Genomic DNA, 18,572 nt, shown 5'->3' with positions numbered 1-18,572 from the left:
AATCTTCCCGAATGTTTGTTTCTGCTCTTCTCTTCAGACACATAATGCAAATGGTCTTTTTGTAGTCCCAGGTCAATTAAAAATTAAAGCTAGCTTTGGAGTTGAGCATGGCTCTCTCCTTTAAACCCAAGCATGCTTGTTAAAAGAAAAATCTAAAATCTCTGTCTCATGTCAGAAGAGACACCTGATATGGGAAAGAAGAAAAACGAAAATAAGGGACTATTCTATTGCCACTAATCTCATAACATAATCTTTTGGTTTTATTTTGATTCTTTAAAACTCTTCTAAAGGTATAAATATCTCAAAATTTATAGGATTAATATATTTTAAGCTTTTTGTCATGATTTTATGGGTCATATAGAGTACTAACTAATTCTAGAAAAAGGCTTCATCTAGCATTCTGTACATGATTTCAGGCTTGAGTCTCCATCAGGTAACTAGGAATTAACTTTTTGTATTCAGGATGTAAATAACAAATTATGGTCCTTTAACATCTTTGAGATCTGCTTCATATGACATTTAAAATGTTTAAGATGCCTAACAGCGACTTTTGAAGTCTCCAAAAGGAGACACAAAAGCACTCCTACTTTACCAGCCATGCGTCAGTAGAAGAAAGTGGTGTGGTCTTGCAGCAGGAATAGGCTTGTGGACAATGGAGGAAAAGGACACCAGCTAGCAAGGGTTTGAGCCGTGGCCTCGTTAATGTAGCAGTGTAATAGAGGAGGGAAGCTGTTTAATACAAGAAGTGAAAAAACTTGTTTTCATCTTGCAAAGAAATGTAAAGATCCATACATTGTAGACACAAGAGAGACAGAAGTACTGAAAACCTCTAACATGAGAAAATTTCTTGATAAAATACAGTTATATTGGAGAAGATGCTATCAATAAAAGATAATAAATATTTGTAAAGATATTTGCAACACAATGTTCAGAGAAATACTGATTTATGATAAGGAGCTTTGCAAATGGAATAAAAGGAATAAATAAAGGACCTGCAGGAAATGAACTTGGAAATGAAGCTGCATTCACAGAGGAATAAACCCCACAGTTACTCTCCCTAAATCATGAACTCCACAGTTTAGATCTCAGCCTCTGCCAAATAAGCCACAAGTTCCCCGCAAATGTCTGTTTGTAGCCCCAGCTCTGAAGGGAGATTTCTGGAGTCTGCCAGCTTCTAGCTGAGACATGAGCCCCAGGTTCAGAGAGAGACCCTGCCTTAGAGGAGGAGGTAGAGAGTAACGCAAGAGGACAGCTGGCGGCGCCCTCTCCTGGTCTCCATTCATAGCCACCCCACCTTCCCACACACAGATAAATGAACTAATTAAAAAGAAAACACTCTTTGGTGGTCAGGTGTCAAAATACTAACAGGTGTCATAAAATGTAATGCCTTTGCTTCAAAAAGCTTGTACATGCTTAAGAAATGACACATAACTGAATTTTGAAAACATGCAGAAGTATTAGAAGTACATAAATCCCATAAATGTGTAATGTATAATCAAAGACATAAAAATCAAATCTAAATTGTGTTTCAGAAACTTTCTAAAAATACAGTACAAGCGTTAGTAAAATCACACAAAAAAGTAAGTTTCTTGTGTGTATTCAAACATTTTGCGGGGTCAGTTGCTCATATGTCTGTAGCAAAAATCTCTCTCTCTCTTTTTTTTTTTTTTTTGGTTTTTCAAGACAGGGTTTCTCTGTGTAGCTTTGTGCCTCTCCTGGAACTCACTTGGTAGCCCAGGCTGGCCTCGAACTCACAGAGATCTGCCTGGCTCTGCCTCCCGAGTGCTGGGATTAAAGGCGTGCGCCACCACCGCTCGGCTGCAAAAATCTCTTAGCATATTTATTTACATTCTTTGATCTAACATCTCAACATTATCTAGAAAATCATTATCATTGATTACAAAAACATCTACTTAATGCCATGTGAATGGGAATAATGTATCCGGAAACAAGGGACTTTTGTTCTCCCAAACATTCATCCATAAAATATTTTAGGAAATCTGAAATGACATAGATGGGCAGTATAAAATAGTGCTTCAGTATGGTATGGGTTGGTTGCTGTATGTCTCTATCTTTTGTCCCATACATTTTCAACTTGGGCTGAAAAAAAAAAAAACAGTGAATAATGTTCCAAGTAGGACACTATAGAATTTTCTCTAGTTATGAACATGGTGCTGTTGGAATCTTCATGCCAGTTAGTTTTAAGTGGCTCATGCATGCTCTTATTTATTGCTATTTTTAGTCTGTGTACTCTGACTCTGTCCATTCAAGACGCTCTTCCACGTGGGTTGACTAGTGCCAGCGTGTCATGGTTTATTAGTATAGTTATGTGTCAGTGCTAGTTCAAGGCAATGGTTGCTTAGTTATGAAACCCAACTTCTGTCCCTGGGGGATGATGAGTTTTCTGTTTGTTTTTTTTTTTTTTTAAATATGAAAACAAAAAAATCAGTGGCCTTCGGCTTTTTATTTTAACATAAAACACATCATGGGTGAAAAGTTCCTTTAATAGTTGTCGTTATTTGTAGTTAAATTTATGGATTCAGATCTGGCTAGATTTTATTTAATCAAGATTTCAAAATGAAATGGGAAGTTATATTTTGCGTATTTTATACATACTTGGTTATGAAATGGGGAAAGAAAGGGAAATTTGCAGTCTTTGCTAGTTCTCTTTAAGATCCCTGTTGGGAATGTGTATTATTCTGTCATCAAGCTGTACAATTGGGTTATGTGCTTTAGTAGGCATGAGCACAATAGCATCCCTTCCGTTTGATACGATTTTAGAGTTCATGAAAGCTTCTTGCAGGTCTTTCTTTTAAGCATACAAATGTGTAAAGATTTGCCAATCTCCTATTCCTGGTGAGCATCTGACACTAGACAGAACTCTTTTAAAGACCATGACTTCAACTTGAGATGATTAGAGACATCCCCTTATGGATATTACATTTGGAAAAATCAATCCTAGTTTTCAACTTCTGTTGGTTATTTAAACATGACTAGAGTATTCAGAATCCCTTAGTGTCTGCCAGAGTCTTGGAAGGAAGATTTGGAAGAGTAAGCGACTGCTTTGTTCCTCCCACTAAAAGAAACAGTTGAGGTCCCAGTGAGCATGACTGTTGTAACGGAGTGCTAGCTTTATACAATAATTCCATTAGGTACAGTATCCAAAACAGAACAGATCTCCGTTCTGAACCCAGTGCAGGATGAAGATAAGTAGATGGCATCCATGTCTGTAATTTAACTCATTGGAAAAGCAGTGAGGTCTTTTAAAAATGCTTTCTATTGATGGCAGCTGGGCGTGAGGACGATATAAAACCTTGCTGATAGCAGAAACATGTTTCCTGATCTCTTCATTGGTGAGTGGAAGCACGTCTCAGCTTTGGACTCTCCCTTTCTTTCTTGTCTTGTATGTGAGCCCAGCCCCTGCAGCCATGCTGCCCCTTTCCCTGTTCCTTATCTCGTAGTCCTGGCTCCCTTGGTGGCACTGGCTCTTGGGCTCAAGGGCACAGACCAAGGGGTCTAAATGAAACGTGATACAAAAGTAAGCTCTTCTGCCTGCAGGAAATTGGGCTCTCCCACTCTGCAAAACAGTAACTTGTAGCTTTTGTGTTGTCTAGAGACCTTTACTTAATGTAAAGGTTAAAACATATCAGGACTGTTGACTCTCCTTCCAAAGGCCTTTCTCTTGCCAACGTGTTTACCCACGTCCGAGTCTGGGCTTAAGGAAGCCCTTAAGCTACCTGTGAAGCTCGGGATGTGAATGTCAAGAAGTGTCTTCTTGCCAGCTCCCCTTCCCTTTAATTTATCTTTTTATTCTAAACACTATAATGCTGTTCTGCACTTGCTTGCCATGTAAAAGGGTAGTACTTTAATGGTTCTGAATTATAATAATAGCCTTCCAAAGTGCTAAATCTCACACAATTTCTAAGAGACTTTTAGACTATTGCCCTTTCAGGACCAACAATTCGTGGAATTCAAGTTAGAAAAAACAAAATATCGAGAGGCCAAATCAGTCTTAGTAAAGGAAATAGAAGTGTTGTAGTAGATCCTAACATTTATGAACTTTCTGGGTCCAAGAACTCACTCTGCAGTCACCCACTGAATTATTATAACTTTCCAACAAAGAAGGCATAATTAGCTCCCATACTTTCAGATGAGAAGATAAATCACACACATACTGATCACATGCAAATTTCTAGACCCTCTTGAAAACTAGGTACTAAAGAGGCAAACACATGGCTCTTGTTTGAGCATACAGTGGCAGCCGGGTCTCACAGCAGGCGGGGCTACCTGGGCCTTAGCCTTTAATAAAGGCTCTTCATTAGAGCTGGACACATTGAAATCAGGTATCAATCAAGAGAAATTATATATTTGAAACGGAAGGAATTCAGGAGAAAGCCTTGTAAAACAGCACTTGGAACATTTGTCTTGAGTATGGAAGGTCCCGATTGGCAGGCATCCTCAGGGTCTAGATAAACAGTACAGTAGTGGCGGAGAGGGGATGTGAATGCAGTTCTCCGACAGACACCATGATGGTGGGAACTGTTCTGAGAGAGAGAGGCTGTGGCTTTACCTGCGGCCTGTGATAGTGACAGCTGGCATTCACTGACACTTACTGAGCCATGATCGAGAGTGTTTTCCTGGGTGTCTTATGTAACTCCCAGAACCGTTCAGTGATGTACTTTGTAGGCACAAGACCAAGTAAGCCTCAGAGAGACTGTAACTTGCTCAGGAGGCTTAGCCAGAATTTTGACCCAAGCTGTCACTTCTACAGCGCCCCACCCTCACCCCATGCTCTGTGTGGCATTGAGGCTAGGAGGTCTCTGTCTGAGGTACTGTCACTGTGTCAAAATGTACAACTTATTTACCAAGCATCAGCACCTCATAAACATGAAGGGACACCACACATTGTGTGGGAAAGTACTTCAGTTTCTCACTGGAGCAAGGAAGCTACTTTTCTTACAGTTCTGATCATTTCTGACAATCTGTGACTATTTCGTATTAATATTAAGAACCATTTATAAGAGCTGAGGAGCTAGCTTGATGAGTAAAGATGCCCTTACTATGTAAGTATGAGAGCCTGAGTTCAGATCCCTAGCACCTACTAAAGGCTGGGCATGCTCCTGGGTACCTATAACCCCACAGCTGGGAAGCAGGGACATACTGATCCTGGGAACTCAGTGGCTGGCCAGTCTAGCCAGTATGGCAAGCTTCAGGTTCATTAAGTGTCTATGTCAAGAGACAAGCAGAGAGATAGGGAGATACCCAGCACCCTACTCTGGCCTCCATGTGCATCCTCATACTTACTTGTATACATCAGACACATAGATGAACACTTACGGGAGAAAGGCTAAGACATTAAGAATAGGTAGATCCAAAGGTTAAATGTGAAACCAGTGCAGAATGAGTAGCTACAGAGAGCTGCAGTCTGGTCAGGATCAGAGCAGTACTGTGGAGATGCCAGTTCTATCTCTGAGAAGGCTTGGCTGGAAGGAGGGAGCCCCAGGAGTTTTAAAGAGAAATGAAATGTCAACATAACTTTGACTCGGGCTAACTGACATGGTGACCATCTTTTCCTCACTGTGAGAGAAAGTAGAGAGTTGAGGGCAGAGTTTCGGTCCAGCAGCCAGCAAGCACACTGGCTGTGGCGAGTGGCAGAAGCGAACAGAGCCCGGTCTATGTGGAGATAGCGCTAGTACATTGACTTTCTAGTCAAGGAGAAGGGTCCTGTAAAGACAGCAAAGAAACCAAGTCGAAACCTGGTTGTTACCCTAAAGCAAACCAGAGTGTAGCCGAGACTGACAGGTATAGAAGACTTGAAGAACCATTTTTAAGAGTGACGGGTTCAGTTGAAGGAGTGTGGGGGCAAATGGCTTCACTTCTTTGCCAATGCTGCTATCGAAGTAAAACTTCAACAGAGTAAAATGTTCTCAGTTAGATGCCGTTTGATTCTGATAGAGGCAAACGCTGTGCTGTCACACCCCAGTCTAGAATATTCTTGGTGTTCCCCAGATTTCCTCAGGTGCCTTCTCGGTACTTCCTACCCATGTAAGAACTGCTATTCTGACTGCTGTCGCCACACGTGAGTCCTGCCCGCGTCATCTGTTTCTATAAGAAACTCATGTCCTCATCCAGTCTGTTCACTGGAAGGGGAGAGGAGACTAGAGGATGGGTACTGTCACAGTACATTATGTACCTGTGTGAAACTGTTTAACAAAGCCCATTATTTTATACAACTAATAAAAACCACTTAAGTTTGTTCACTGAAAATAATGACAACATCCAGAGATAGCACCAACAGTGCTGTGCCCTTGGGCAAAATACTAAGCTTCCCTGGGTCTGTGTGTACTGGGAGCTGTATCAGTTGTCTTCTGCAGATCATACAATGCACCAGCTCTCTGACCTCAAAGGCCCCACCATTAGTTCAGTGCTGAGACAAAAAAATAAACCCGACTCCCTCCTGTGTAGTCCCCCCCCCCTCCAGTGGAGCACAAAGGAAGGAGTCCCTTCCTTTGGCCCCGCCTCTCCTCTGGCCTGTGTAACAGCCACATTGTTTTGCCCTTGGTCTCCACATTGTTTTGCCCTTGGTCTCCACACTGCTGGTGCTCCACTGCCCCCAAGATGCTCCTCTGCCACATACAGTGTACAGGAGGGCCTATACCATTCCCATGGTGTCCAGTCCACTCCCTCTGCAGAACCTGCTCCTCCCCCACCGCATCTGCCATGGCCCCATGGCCTGTTTGGGATCTTGTGCATTCTTGTTCCCCTGATGCTGTTGGGAACATTTTGAAGGACACCAGGGACCATGTTTACCGTGTCTTCGTTGCCAGCATCTGGTGTGTGACTTCAAAAATAACCCTATTAAATACTTATGCACATTGGTGTTTCAGGTCAGGATCAAAGTTGTTTTGCTTGTTGCTTAGAAATGTTCATGTGACTGACAATTTCTTCAAGTTTGTCTCTGAGGTTCCTTTGCAGTAATTATCATGGTCATTTTAAGGTAAAGACGAACACATTTCTATTGTCTTTAATGAGATGAGTGTGTTAATAGTGTCAGTGTAACAAATCTTGTGGCTGAAGGGCTAGCCTATACCCTTTAATCCTATCTCAGCTCCAGCTCACTGTGTGTATCCCTGTAGTTCTAGAATGCAGATTACCATTTCTGGGAATGAACATAATTTCTTTCTAAAGGTCTTTGTGGTAATTAGCAGACAGGAAAAAAGGCTAAAAATGGCTGGTAAATATTGACCTAAGTACCCAGAAACCCTGGTATTTTTAGCTCTTGTTTGTTCACTCTGTCCTGATTCTTCGTGCTCAGGCTTCTGCCTGGCAGAGGGAATCAGCATTACCACCGCACTGACTGTTGCTAAAGCAAAGATGTTTTCATCTTTCCAAATCCTAGGTAAGAACCTCGATGCTGTCCATGACATCACTGTGGCATATCCTTACAACATTCCTCAGACTGAGAAACACCTCCTGCTTGGAGACTTTCCCAAGGAGATCCACTTCCATGTCCAGAGGTATCCAATCGACACCCTTCCCACATCCAAGGAGGACCTTCAGCTCTGGTGCCACAAAAGGTGGGAAGAGAAGGAAGAGAGACTGCGGTCCTTCTACCAAGGAGAAAAAACCTTTCACTTTACTGGGCAGAGCACAGTTCCACCTTGCAAGTCTGAGCTCAGAGTCCTTGTGGTCAAGCTGCTCTCCATACTGTACTGGACCGTGTTCTGCTCTGCAGTGTGCCTGCTCGTATATTTGTACAGTCTTGTTTGGTGGTATTTCATAACCAGCATCGTGTTTTTCATGCTGCAGGAGAGAATATTTGGTGGACTGGAAATCATTGAACTTGCATGTTACCGCTTCTTCCACAAGGGCACACATTTAAATTCAAAGAGAAACAAGTAAGCCCGTCACATTTACATGTGAAACCCTAGGGGCGTTATGGAAATGCCACAGCCTTTGTAAAGCGAGATGAGTTCTGCATGACTATGTCAAATGTTTCTTACTATCATCATTCTTTGTTAAAGATATTTTGCACTTAATTTTGTGGGGGAAATATTGCTACAGTTTCTTTAAAACCTCTGAATGTAATTCCAATGCTGCATATGTAGCAGGGTCAATTGCTGTGAATAACTCGGGCCAGAATATTAGCAACAATCTGCAAGCTGTTGAGACAAGATGGCAAGCTTTTCTGAAAGGGTCAACCGGCTTCTGACAGGCTGCCAGCCCAGAGACAGGCCTGGCACCGTGAACACGGGCTCCAGCACATGGAGGCAGGTGGTAGCCTGGCTTCCCCATGGGCACGGTCTTTATCCTTTTCCAGCAGTCAAACTGAAATTGTCTTGTCCTAAACTGATCACCATTTCATAGGGAGCCCTCCATGGCTCATGGTCTCCTGTGCTGAATGAGACAGCAGGAGACCCCTCCTCCTCCCTGGGAAGTCACACCTGCACTCTGGTTAGGAGCACCTTCAGGCTCTCCATGTGGGTTTTCAAGGACAGAAACTGGTTCAGCTTGCACTTAGCAGGTGTAACTTCATCTTCAGTGTGAACGACACATGTCAAGATGTGCTAGAAGAACATTCTGGTATTTCAGACACAAACTGTCTTATGAAATACTTTTTTAGAACCTACACACAATGGAAGGCAGGTATGTCCTGTGCATGTAGGGTGTCCACCTTTCGCCATTAGAGCTACAACAAAAGTGCCCGCAGACAGGATGGCATAGCCAAAGCCCCCAAGCCTTGATCAACTTTACTCTTAAAACCAAAAATGCTAACCCAGAATGAGCCCTTTCAGTGATAGCAAGGACTTCCTCTCTAATTCTCAACAGTAACATTTAAAGCCACACTGACCAACTGTTTGCTTCCAGATGACAGGATGATGTGACAGAGAAGACCCAGCAGACCCATAGCACCAGTGCCCTGGGTGAGAGAAGCATGTGGCCATTGTTTCCACTGAGCTGCATGGTCCTGGCTTTTGTGACGGGGGGACACAGGCACATAAAATTGTTCAGCTGTTAGCAAACCTGTCTGTCACCCCACCCCGGGCAGTCTGAACAGCTGTCACTGCCCTGTGTCCTCAGACAGGAATTCACCTTCCTGCTCAGCTCACCAAGCACATTCTCTAGGAAGCCCTGGTGGGGACAGAACACTGTCAGCATATCATGTTTGTTTGGTTCTTTTGGAGTTTGTGTGTATGTTTCAGTGGGAGTGTTAAGTGGTGCCTCTAGTGAAACACACCAGCCCGCAGTTAACCGCTCCTCCGGAGCTCACTAATTAGTTCCTGTACACATCTGCTCTCAGCACAGCTGTGTGACTTTATCGTTTCTAAGGGTAAAAACACACAAAAAAGAACTTTTTTTTCTTTCTCTTAATGAGAAAGACTTCTAATTTTAAGTTTTTCCGTGACTTCCATGGATCCCATTTAAACATGGAAATAGCTAACAATCAAAATTACATTTGTTCCCCAGGTAAAAGAGCAGAGCTGTTCTCTGTGCCCACAGTACCTGGGATCAGGCAGCAGTGATGTCCATCTCATTGTGTGCCCTCAAACTCTTTACCTCTTGTTCTCCCTTAAACAAGAAGATCTTCCTCCTCGTTTGATCATAGAAAACATGCTTAAGGTAGAAAATACCTTAACTTTATCATCTACCCCAAATTCATAATTCTGAGTATGACATTAAAACTAGAGAGATTACTTTAAGAGATTTTTCTCTAACAAGAAATCCCCTTTTAAATAAAAGTTTTTAAATTATAATTATTTGTTCTTACCTATTTAGCTATGTTAAAACCTTTTATTTAACTTAAAAATATATATACACATATATACATATATGTGTATGTATATGTATATGTGTGTATATATACATATATAATGATTTTGAGCTTAGAACTGCTTTAAATCAATCCTTGATGGTTGTCAGCCAGAGTTTCTAGCAGCTGGCAGCCCTGCTCCCTGTGATAGTGAGCCCTAAGGGACCGAAATGTTCACCTCACTAGTTGGCTAGTTGACCCCATTCTGAGAGATTTTAAGTACAGTAGTTGAGGGTTATTTACGATGTAAACCATTTCACTTTAAAATATAAACCAATAAAAAGGGGAGCTGGCTAGGTGATGAGTTCCCACACTAGGGATCTTTGAAATAAGCCCAAGGAATCCTGACCCTTAATCAGGTAATAATAGGGAAGGCTGAAAACGAAATGAGTAAACACCCGAAAGAACTCATCACTTAAGACTCACTACCATCCTGCCTCTGTGTGCTCTCAGAACGCACACGAGGAAGAATTAGCATCTCCCACTCATGTGCTCTAATGGTGGTCACTCCACATGAAGATCAGATATTGGTAGCCAAGCCTGAGTTCTGCAGACAGACAGATTCCCATTTCACCGGCTCTCAAGCTCTGGCCCAACAGAGATGCTCCAGTACAGTCACAATAAAGACTAGTGGCGGGGGAGCCTGTTGGCGTTAAATTGTTTACATTTCTTTATATAAAATAATGTGCTTTCGGTGCCTTAGTTACAGGTCCCTTTCTTTTCCTGTTCCAAGAATTCTATAACGTGTTCTTAGATAAAGTCTCTCCTTGTTACTCACTAGGAGGACAAATGGTATCTCCATCCTGGTCCCTGGTTGCCAGAAACAAAACACTATATTGTAACTTGGAGAAGAGCGCTGGGTGCTGATCTAACGGCTGCCTTGGAGTTCTTAACTCTAAGATGAACATGGCTTGGCCGAGCGATGAACTTCTGACTAGATAAGGCTCTGAAGGTGTCTTGTACCTACCTTAAATTTTTGTTTCAGAGTCTTGGTTTTGGTACCTCGTTTTTTAAAAAGATGATTATCTGGAGAACACCAGGTTTGAAAAACAACTCACAGAATGGCCTTAGCGTTCAGTGTCCACTGGAATGCTTGTGAGGTGTTGTCTGTAAAATGCATCCAGAATAAAGTGGGGTGAACGACACTGTGCAGAGCTGTTGTGATTCTGTTTTGACAGGAATGACGGACATGAGAGGTCCTAGTGCTGTTGTTTCCCAGATTGTCCTGGGCTTAAGGAGGAACTGAGGATTAGGACTCCCACGGGTGTTAAAGAATGGTCTAAAACAGAATGCATTATTCCCTGATTGAGAGAGCTGGGGGTGGGATACACTTGAACTCCTGCCCCAGTGTCAAGATGACCTGTTTTCCTCAGGACAGTTACCCATCACACAAGTGTGGGACACAGGTTCTTCAAGGAAAAGGGCACGAGGACTCTGTCCCTCCCTCGCCTCTGCCTGGGAGGAGAACTCTGAACTCCAGTCTCAAACCCCAGTGTGACGACAGGTGCACAAAGAACATCCTTAGCAAAGAGCACACAGCACCAGGGAAACCGTCTTTGGCCCTCCAGGGAGCGCTTTGTGTGCCAGCCATGATGTTCCCTGGGAAAAAGGCACATGGGCCAAAGAGTGTCAACCTAGCCCTAAGAGCATTGGTCCTAAGGAGTGGGACTTAAGAACATGGACTAAGGCCCCACTCACACTCAATTCGCCCATTTTACTGAAAATGGATTTCTGATGTAGGGACCTCAGATGCCAACTATGGACATAGAAACTGCCTCTGCAGTGCGTTCTAAATACAAAGTTACTAAAGAGACCATTTGTGTTCTCCTGCCTGGTGGACCTCACACAGGATCCCCATGGCAACATGATACATGCATCCTCTGGGCTTAAGTCTAGTAAGAAAGAACGAGAGAGCTTGTCTTCTCGTGGGCCACATAACTCTAAATCCGGGACTCATTCCTGGATCCATCACCGTGTGGGTCACATCCCCGAGTTACTAGACATCCTCTGAATCTGGGGATAGGACACATTCTCCTGGATTACAAGTACTGGGGGCTGGCGGGAGATGCATTTTAAGGAAATCAAAGAGAATTTTATTGAGAATAGCATATTTGTGATGGGTGGCAAACTGACCACAAATTCCACCTATGACACTCAAATCCGCCAGAGTAGGTGGGCATGCAGTACTCTCAGGCCCCGCATAGGGGGGAGTCACTGAGAAGGCTGACAGCATTTTGTATCAACAGTGGCTATATATGTGGGAAGTCAAAGACTCCGTAGAGCTGTATGTGGAGAGTCTCATCAATAATTGGTCAGCCTGGGTTGAGCATGGAGGCTCATGCTTGTAATCCCAGCACTTGGGAGACTGAGGCAGGAGGATCACAAGGTTAAGACTAGTCTGAGCTACATAATGAGTCAGCTTGGGTTACATAGCAGGGCCCTATCTCAAAAAGGGATATGAGTGGGGGAGGGGATCTGGGGAGAGAAGACGGCTCAGGCAGTGAAGTGCTTGATTTGCAAGCACAAGTACCTGAGTTCAATCCCCAGAACCCACATTAAAAAAACAAACAAACAAACAAACAAACCAATACGGGACACCCACTTGTAACTCAAGTGCTGGGGAGGCCAAGACTAGGTTCCCTGTGGTTTGCTAGCCAGACAGCCCTAACCTACTGAATGAGCTCTCAGCCAATGAGAGACCCGAGCCATCTCAAGAAAGGGAGACGGCACCTGAGGAGCTACACGTTTCTCTTTTGCCTTCCACACATGAACTTATATGCGCATGCACACACACTCACATACACAGAAGGAATTAAATAATGAGTCCACCTGCATAGTTCACCGATTGCCTCCCTGAAGACCACCCAGATTCAAGTATCACAGCACTGAGCAGTTTCCTTCCTGCAGTGGTAAGTTTGCTGAGATGGAAATACTGCAGCATTGCAGGGCAGGGGTGGCGCACGCCTTTAGTCCCAGCACTTGGGAGGCCGAGCCATGTGGATCTCTGTGAGTTTGAGGCCAGCCTGGTCTACAGAGTGAGATCCAGGACAGGCACCAACACTACACAGAGAAACCCTGTCTCAACCCCCGCCCCCACAAAAAAAGAAAAAGAAATACTGCAGTGTCAGTGACCCTCGCTGTTGCCTGGTGTGCCGACTCAGAATCTTATAGAATTGCTCATTCCTTCCGCTCGAGCCTAGACACACAAGCTTTCAACATGCCTGTCTTTCAGAATAGCCTTTCCTTGTGTTTATCATTCTACACCTGTATGACACTCGACCTGAGCAAGCCTGGCCAGGTTCTTCCCACATTGATCTCAACTCGCAGGACCCACTGACCTCAGCACCACACCATTTGAATCACAGAAGTCCCCTTCTTAGTCCCCAGGGCTTTTTAATGGCTACTGCACAGACCCACGCTCTTCCACCTAGCCCAGGGTCCTTCCAACTGGCACTCGTTATTCTCAGGCTTACTCTGCCCTGGGAAGCCTTTCAATCAGCATGGGTGCTCAAAGCCTTACTGAACTCCCAGACCTCATCACATCCACTTGACTTTTCCAGTACCTAGGAAACTGTTTCCCTAACCCTGAGACCTAGCAAATCTCAACTGACTCCCAGAAACCTCCCCAATCAGTCTAGCTGGACAATCCTTCCCCGAAGCACTGTCCTCCTGTGTCACACACTATCTTAGGTCACAGTTACTTTTTAGTCTTACCCACCTCCACTGTAGAACAAGCTTCTGGAAAGCCTAGATAAGGGCACCTCATATTTTTCTTAAGGCAAACCATTGGGCCCAGCCACGCTCATGTGCACAATACATTCTTCATGGTAACGTTTTTTTTGGAAGTCATTCACAAAGCCTCTGTACCAAACAGGCTGAGTACAGAGGTTTATAGGTCCAAAATGAAAAACAACAACTGAGGCTTGGAAGTTCATTGATTTCTGCCAATATTTTAGGTAGAAAGCCAGACATGGTGGCGCACGTCTTTAATCCCAGCACTTGGGAGGCAGAGGCAGGAAGAGTTAATTCTAGGCCAGCCTGGTCTACATAGTGAGTTCCAGGACAGCCAGAGCTACAGAGTGGCACTGTTTCAAAAAACCACATGTAAATTTTTTCTAACACACACACATATACACACACACACACACACACACACAGAGACTAATAAAATATATACATATATTCTAACAAATATATACATATATATTCCAACATATATACATATATATTTTAGCAAATATATACATATACACACATTTGTTTTAGATATATGTATATTGGAAAATCATTTTTGATTGACAGTATGTGTTACCAAAACATATTAGGATCTGAATTATTAAAAGTAGAAAAGCCAGCTCAAAATGTATGCCTGTGAGAAATACTTCTAATTTATCTCCCCATCTTCCATCCTCACCCCTGAAGGAAAATTCACCACTATCTAATTAATATCTGCATTGACTCCAGTCCCACAGTCTTCCTTCTAGAAACCTGTTCCTCAAACACACTGCCCCAAACAGCATGAAATGTTGCACACTGCTCTTCACTCTGGCTCTGAGGATGTAAAACTTCAGTGTCTGGGGGATTGATGAAATCATCCCTGGTTCCTGTAATTACACCACCAGGTTCTGTGCAGGAGCCCGAAGCTGGGAGTTATCTCCAGGACATCACGTTAAGTGAAACAAGAAAGGAGATGGACGCACACAGCTATGCTACCCTTTATCGGAAAAGACCATCCAGATATAGTAAGGGACTGAGCTGGGTGGGACATGCCTGTGTTCTCAGTCCCACAGAGCCAGAGGCAAGAAGATCAAGAGTTCAAGGTCAGGCTTGACTACATAAGGAGACCCTGTTAAAACATCATACCAAAACAAAAGGTGAAGCTGGAAGGTGCCTCAGAGGTTAAAAGCCCTCAAAATGCAAGCATGGCATCCTGAGTTTGCTACCCAGGACCTACAAGCTTGAAGAAGAGAACTGACTCCTGAAAGCTGTCCTCTGATCTCCATACATACACGGTGGCTTACATATGTGTGAAAGTACACACACGATTTTTTTATTCAAAAAAAGTGATACAATAAGCTTATATCAAAAATTAGAAATAATATAAATCAAGGTAAAATGGCTACTGTCTCGGTCTGCTTATTGTCATATCAAAATACCACAAACTGCGAGGAGCCGGTATTTCTCAAAGGTCCCACTTTGGGAAGTCTTAAGTTGAGGCACCTGCAAAGGCATAGTCTAGTGAGGGGAGCCTGGTTTCCTAGACGACTATTGCCGTGTTTTCACATGTCATGTCTTCACATGTCCCCTTCAGAAGACACCTCTTTTATATGATGGTAGTTAATACTAATCCTGCTCATTAGTCCATTTAGGCAACCTAACAACCTTCAGGAGGTCCGACCTCCTGATATCATCGCCCTGGGGCTGTGCACATGAACATTCAGACCCCAGTGGCTATGCTTGATGAGGGGTGGAAAGCCCCAACAGTAAACAGTAAATGTGATAAAGACAGAAGAACTACCAGAAGATTTAAAAAAAAAAAAAGCAAACCACTGAAACTGTTTTATCTTTATATTGTTAGTAATGATATATAGGCTTATTCTCTTAAAGTGTCACATTTGTTATAGTTGGGATGTTACCAGGAACCAAAATTTTCAATATAAAAGATACAAAAACATAAAGCAATTATGTAAAACCCCTATAATCCTAAATGTTTCTTTAACAACAACAAGAAAAAACTAAAATAAAAACCCAACCAACCCAACAGAAACAACAAACCATTTGTGAGTGCTAACGCTCTCCATTGGAAAGCCTCAGAATTAATAACCATCCAGTAGCAATGGCCCCCAGCATCCTCGTGCCCAATTCTGGAAAGCTATTTTTCCAGTAAAAGAGAGCAGGGTTCCAAGACACATGGCTGCACCTAGCTTAGACACACAGGTGAGCGGTGGGGTCGTTTTGAAATACCGAAAGCCAAGGAAGTTCTCAAAGACCACCAAGGCCAAGTCACAAGAACTGGGGGATCAAACGCAAGAGGCTCCTATCGCCACAGAGAAACAGCTAGAACAATGGTACAGTAACAGAGAAGTGGATATATAGGAGATGGAGTCAAAACCAGGAAGGTATGACACTCCACATTAGTTACGCTCATTTGGACAGTCTGGGTGACCCATTCATTATTGTGAAAACTGCCCTACCATGGCAGATAAAATGGCAGATAACTCAGCATGCTGGTTCTCTTTTCTATATGAACTATGCCTCAAGCCGAACCATCAGGGCAGCAAATATTCTTTCTGTAAAGATGTACTCCATAGAAATAAACCCACATATCTAAGGTCAGAAGCAATGAGAATGCTTAGTGAGGAAAAGGACATTATCTTCAACAAATGATACTGGGAAAACTGCATATCCCCCTGCCAACCACACACACACACACAACCAAAAAACAAACAAACAAAAAACCCACAATAAAACCAGACCCACACCTGACACCTGATTAAAGACTTCTACATAAAACATCTGAAACTGTCAACTAGAAGCAGAGGTTATGGCATTGATCTTGGCAATGGTTTCTCAGACATGACATGCTCAGGCAACGGCGTCCGAGACGGTCAGTCAATCAACAGAACGAAAAGGCAGCCTGCAGAGTACGGGAAAATATTCACAAGCCACATATTTGGTAGGGGACGAGTTTTCAAAATATTTAAAGAATTTCTACAACTCAATAGTGAAATGCTTTGTGACCCAATTTAAACTCAGAAACGGTCCTTGAGCAGACGTTTTTCCAGTCACAACAGATGACAGGCCAGCAGCATATGAAATGATACCCAATGTCGCGTCAGGAAAGCACAAATCAAAAGTATAGTAACTGTCACCTCACAGTTGCAAAGATGGAGGAATTTCAACTCATGAACTCAGTGGGGATAAAAATTACAACCATCATTGAAAGCAACATGGAAGAAATTCCTTTTAAAAAATTAAAAACAAGACTCCTATAATCAATCTCCCAACCTCCCTCTGCAAATATATTCAAATAACTGAAATAAAAAAAGATATTGAGAATAGCATTGTCTACTGTGGCCAAAACAGGGAAGTCAGCCCAATCAAGATAACCCTGAATGCAGATAATACGTAGCTATTCTGGAATTTTAGCCATTTATGGCAACATGAGTAAACTTGAAAGACATTATGCTAAGTGAAATAAACAGGTCAGAAAATGTAAATGGAATTTCCTCCATCTAGTAAGTCTCATAAATGCTACGTAAGTTTTAAAAGTTTTGTAACTTACCGTGAGTGGTTTTGAGTAGGCCTTGGAAGCAATCGGGGGTTGAGTTTGAACAGTTGCAGCAGGACTGGCCAGTGTGTGGAGTAAGTCCTTCCTGCCTCGGTTATCTGCTCAGAGGACACCACAGAGAGGCTTGGCGATCTTCTCCGGTGAGCTGCTGGACCCCAGATTATCAGGAACCTTCCAGCCAAAACACCAGCCCTTCAAAAGGAACAGGCAGAGGGAGGCCCGTGGAACACATGTTAAACCCGAGGGCCCTAACCCCACCAACGGAACCCCTGAAAGGCTTCCCCCAGGAAGCTCTCCGGGGACACTCCTCTTCTGCCTCAACAAGGGATGAGATTTGTAGAAGTGGACAGGGGCGGGATCAGTGGTGGGGCAAGAGTGCTTGCACTCCATTCTGGCCCCAAGCCCTGTCTCTACTTCCTTCCCCCAAGACCAGTGCTCACAAAATCTGCTGCACCTGTCCCATGGTAACACTATAAACACCCCCCAGCCATGCTCCACCCCCCAGTAGTTTTTAAAGGGTCAGGTGGGCAGCCTGGACCCCAGGGCTTTTTCAAGCTTTTCAGCTGACTCCGATTAAGAGCGGACTCTGCTGTTCTCAGCTGTCAGAAATGAGGCTTCCACTCTCGGGCCTCGGGCCCCTTGTGTATAAAATGAGCATGGGGCCTTAGATGTTCTAGGAGCAACGTGTGATGTGCAGGTTGACTTCATTTGTAAATATTTTAAGCGTTACTAGCTGTGGGGTGTTGGCTTGGAACCAGGAGGAAGCAAAGATGGACATGCTGAGTTCTTGGCCCCTCACACCCCTTACGTTCACTCCTTCCTTCAAAACCAGAAACCAACAAGCCAAACCAAAAAGAAAAGAAAAGAAAAGAAAAGAAAAAAAAAAAACACTGTTTATGAAGTGCCACCTTCCAGGGCATATAAAGCCAGCTGGACAGAGATGAAGAGAGTAAATCAGAGATGGCGCTCTATGCCAAGGCTTAGTGGACTCTGGTGCCAAAGTTTGTGTGCAGGCCGGGCTGAAGGCCCTGTGTCCCCAGCTGGTGAGCAGAGGCCATCAACACAGACACCACAAGGCTACCTCTCCACTGCCCAGAGTGTCATAGACAGAACGGTTTCCAGAAACCATCATCAACTGTCAGATGAACACAGTCTGTTTCCCTGTGGCCACTTATGTCCCTGTTTATTGAAACCAGGGCATTTTTGTCTCGTTACAGACATTTTGTCCCAGGGGTTGGCTGGAGAGAGAACATCCCTCTCCTCTTCTACTCCTTTATTCTGGAAGACTGAAAGTCCCACTGGAAATGCCCTTTACTGAGCAGCCAGTGTCTGGGACTGGAGGGCAGACTCCGTCCCCCTGCCCCGCCTCTATTGGGTTCAAGCAGTAGGCCAGAGAGAGCAGTGGGCTATTGACCATGGTGAACAGGGGCTCAGGAGAGTTTGGGTCTGCAGTCCCGAGACAGCAGACTC

The 18,572-nt window shown here is 43.7% G+C and overlaps 1 protein-coding gene across 3 annotated transcripts in view; it reads left to right on the top strand.

The window, feature by feature from the left end:
• Nucleotides 1-8,039, top strand: part of Lclat1 (lysocardiolipin acyltransferase 1) — a 126,924-nt gene extending 118,885 nt beyond the window's left edge. For all 3 annotated transcript variants that reach the window (XM_059248408.1, XM_059248406.1, XM_059248407.1), the window contains exon 6: nucleotides 7,400-8,039. In XM_059248408.1, the coding sequence (XP_059104391.1) occupies nucleotides 7,400-7,902 (503 nt within the window). In that variant the 3' untranslated portion in view covers nucleotides 7,903-8,039. The remainder of the gene's footprint in view (nucleotides 1-7,399) is intronic.
• Nucleotides 8,040-18,572: the final 10,533 nt, after the last annotated feature.

Source organism: Peromyscus eremicus, chromosome 22 (assembly GCF_949786415.1).
Source record: "Peromyscus eremicus chromosome 22, PerEre_H2_v1, whole genome shotgun sequence".
Lineage (NCBI taxonomy): Eukaryota > Metazoa > Chordata > Mammalia > Rodentia > Cricetidae > Peromyscus > Peromyscus eremicus.
This window is presented reverse-complemented; position numbering and strand designations above follow the sequence as displayed.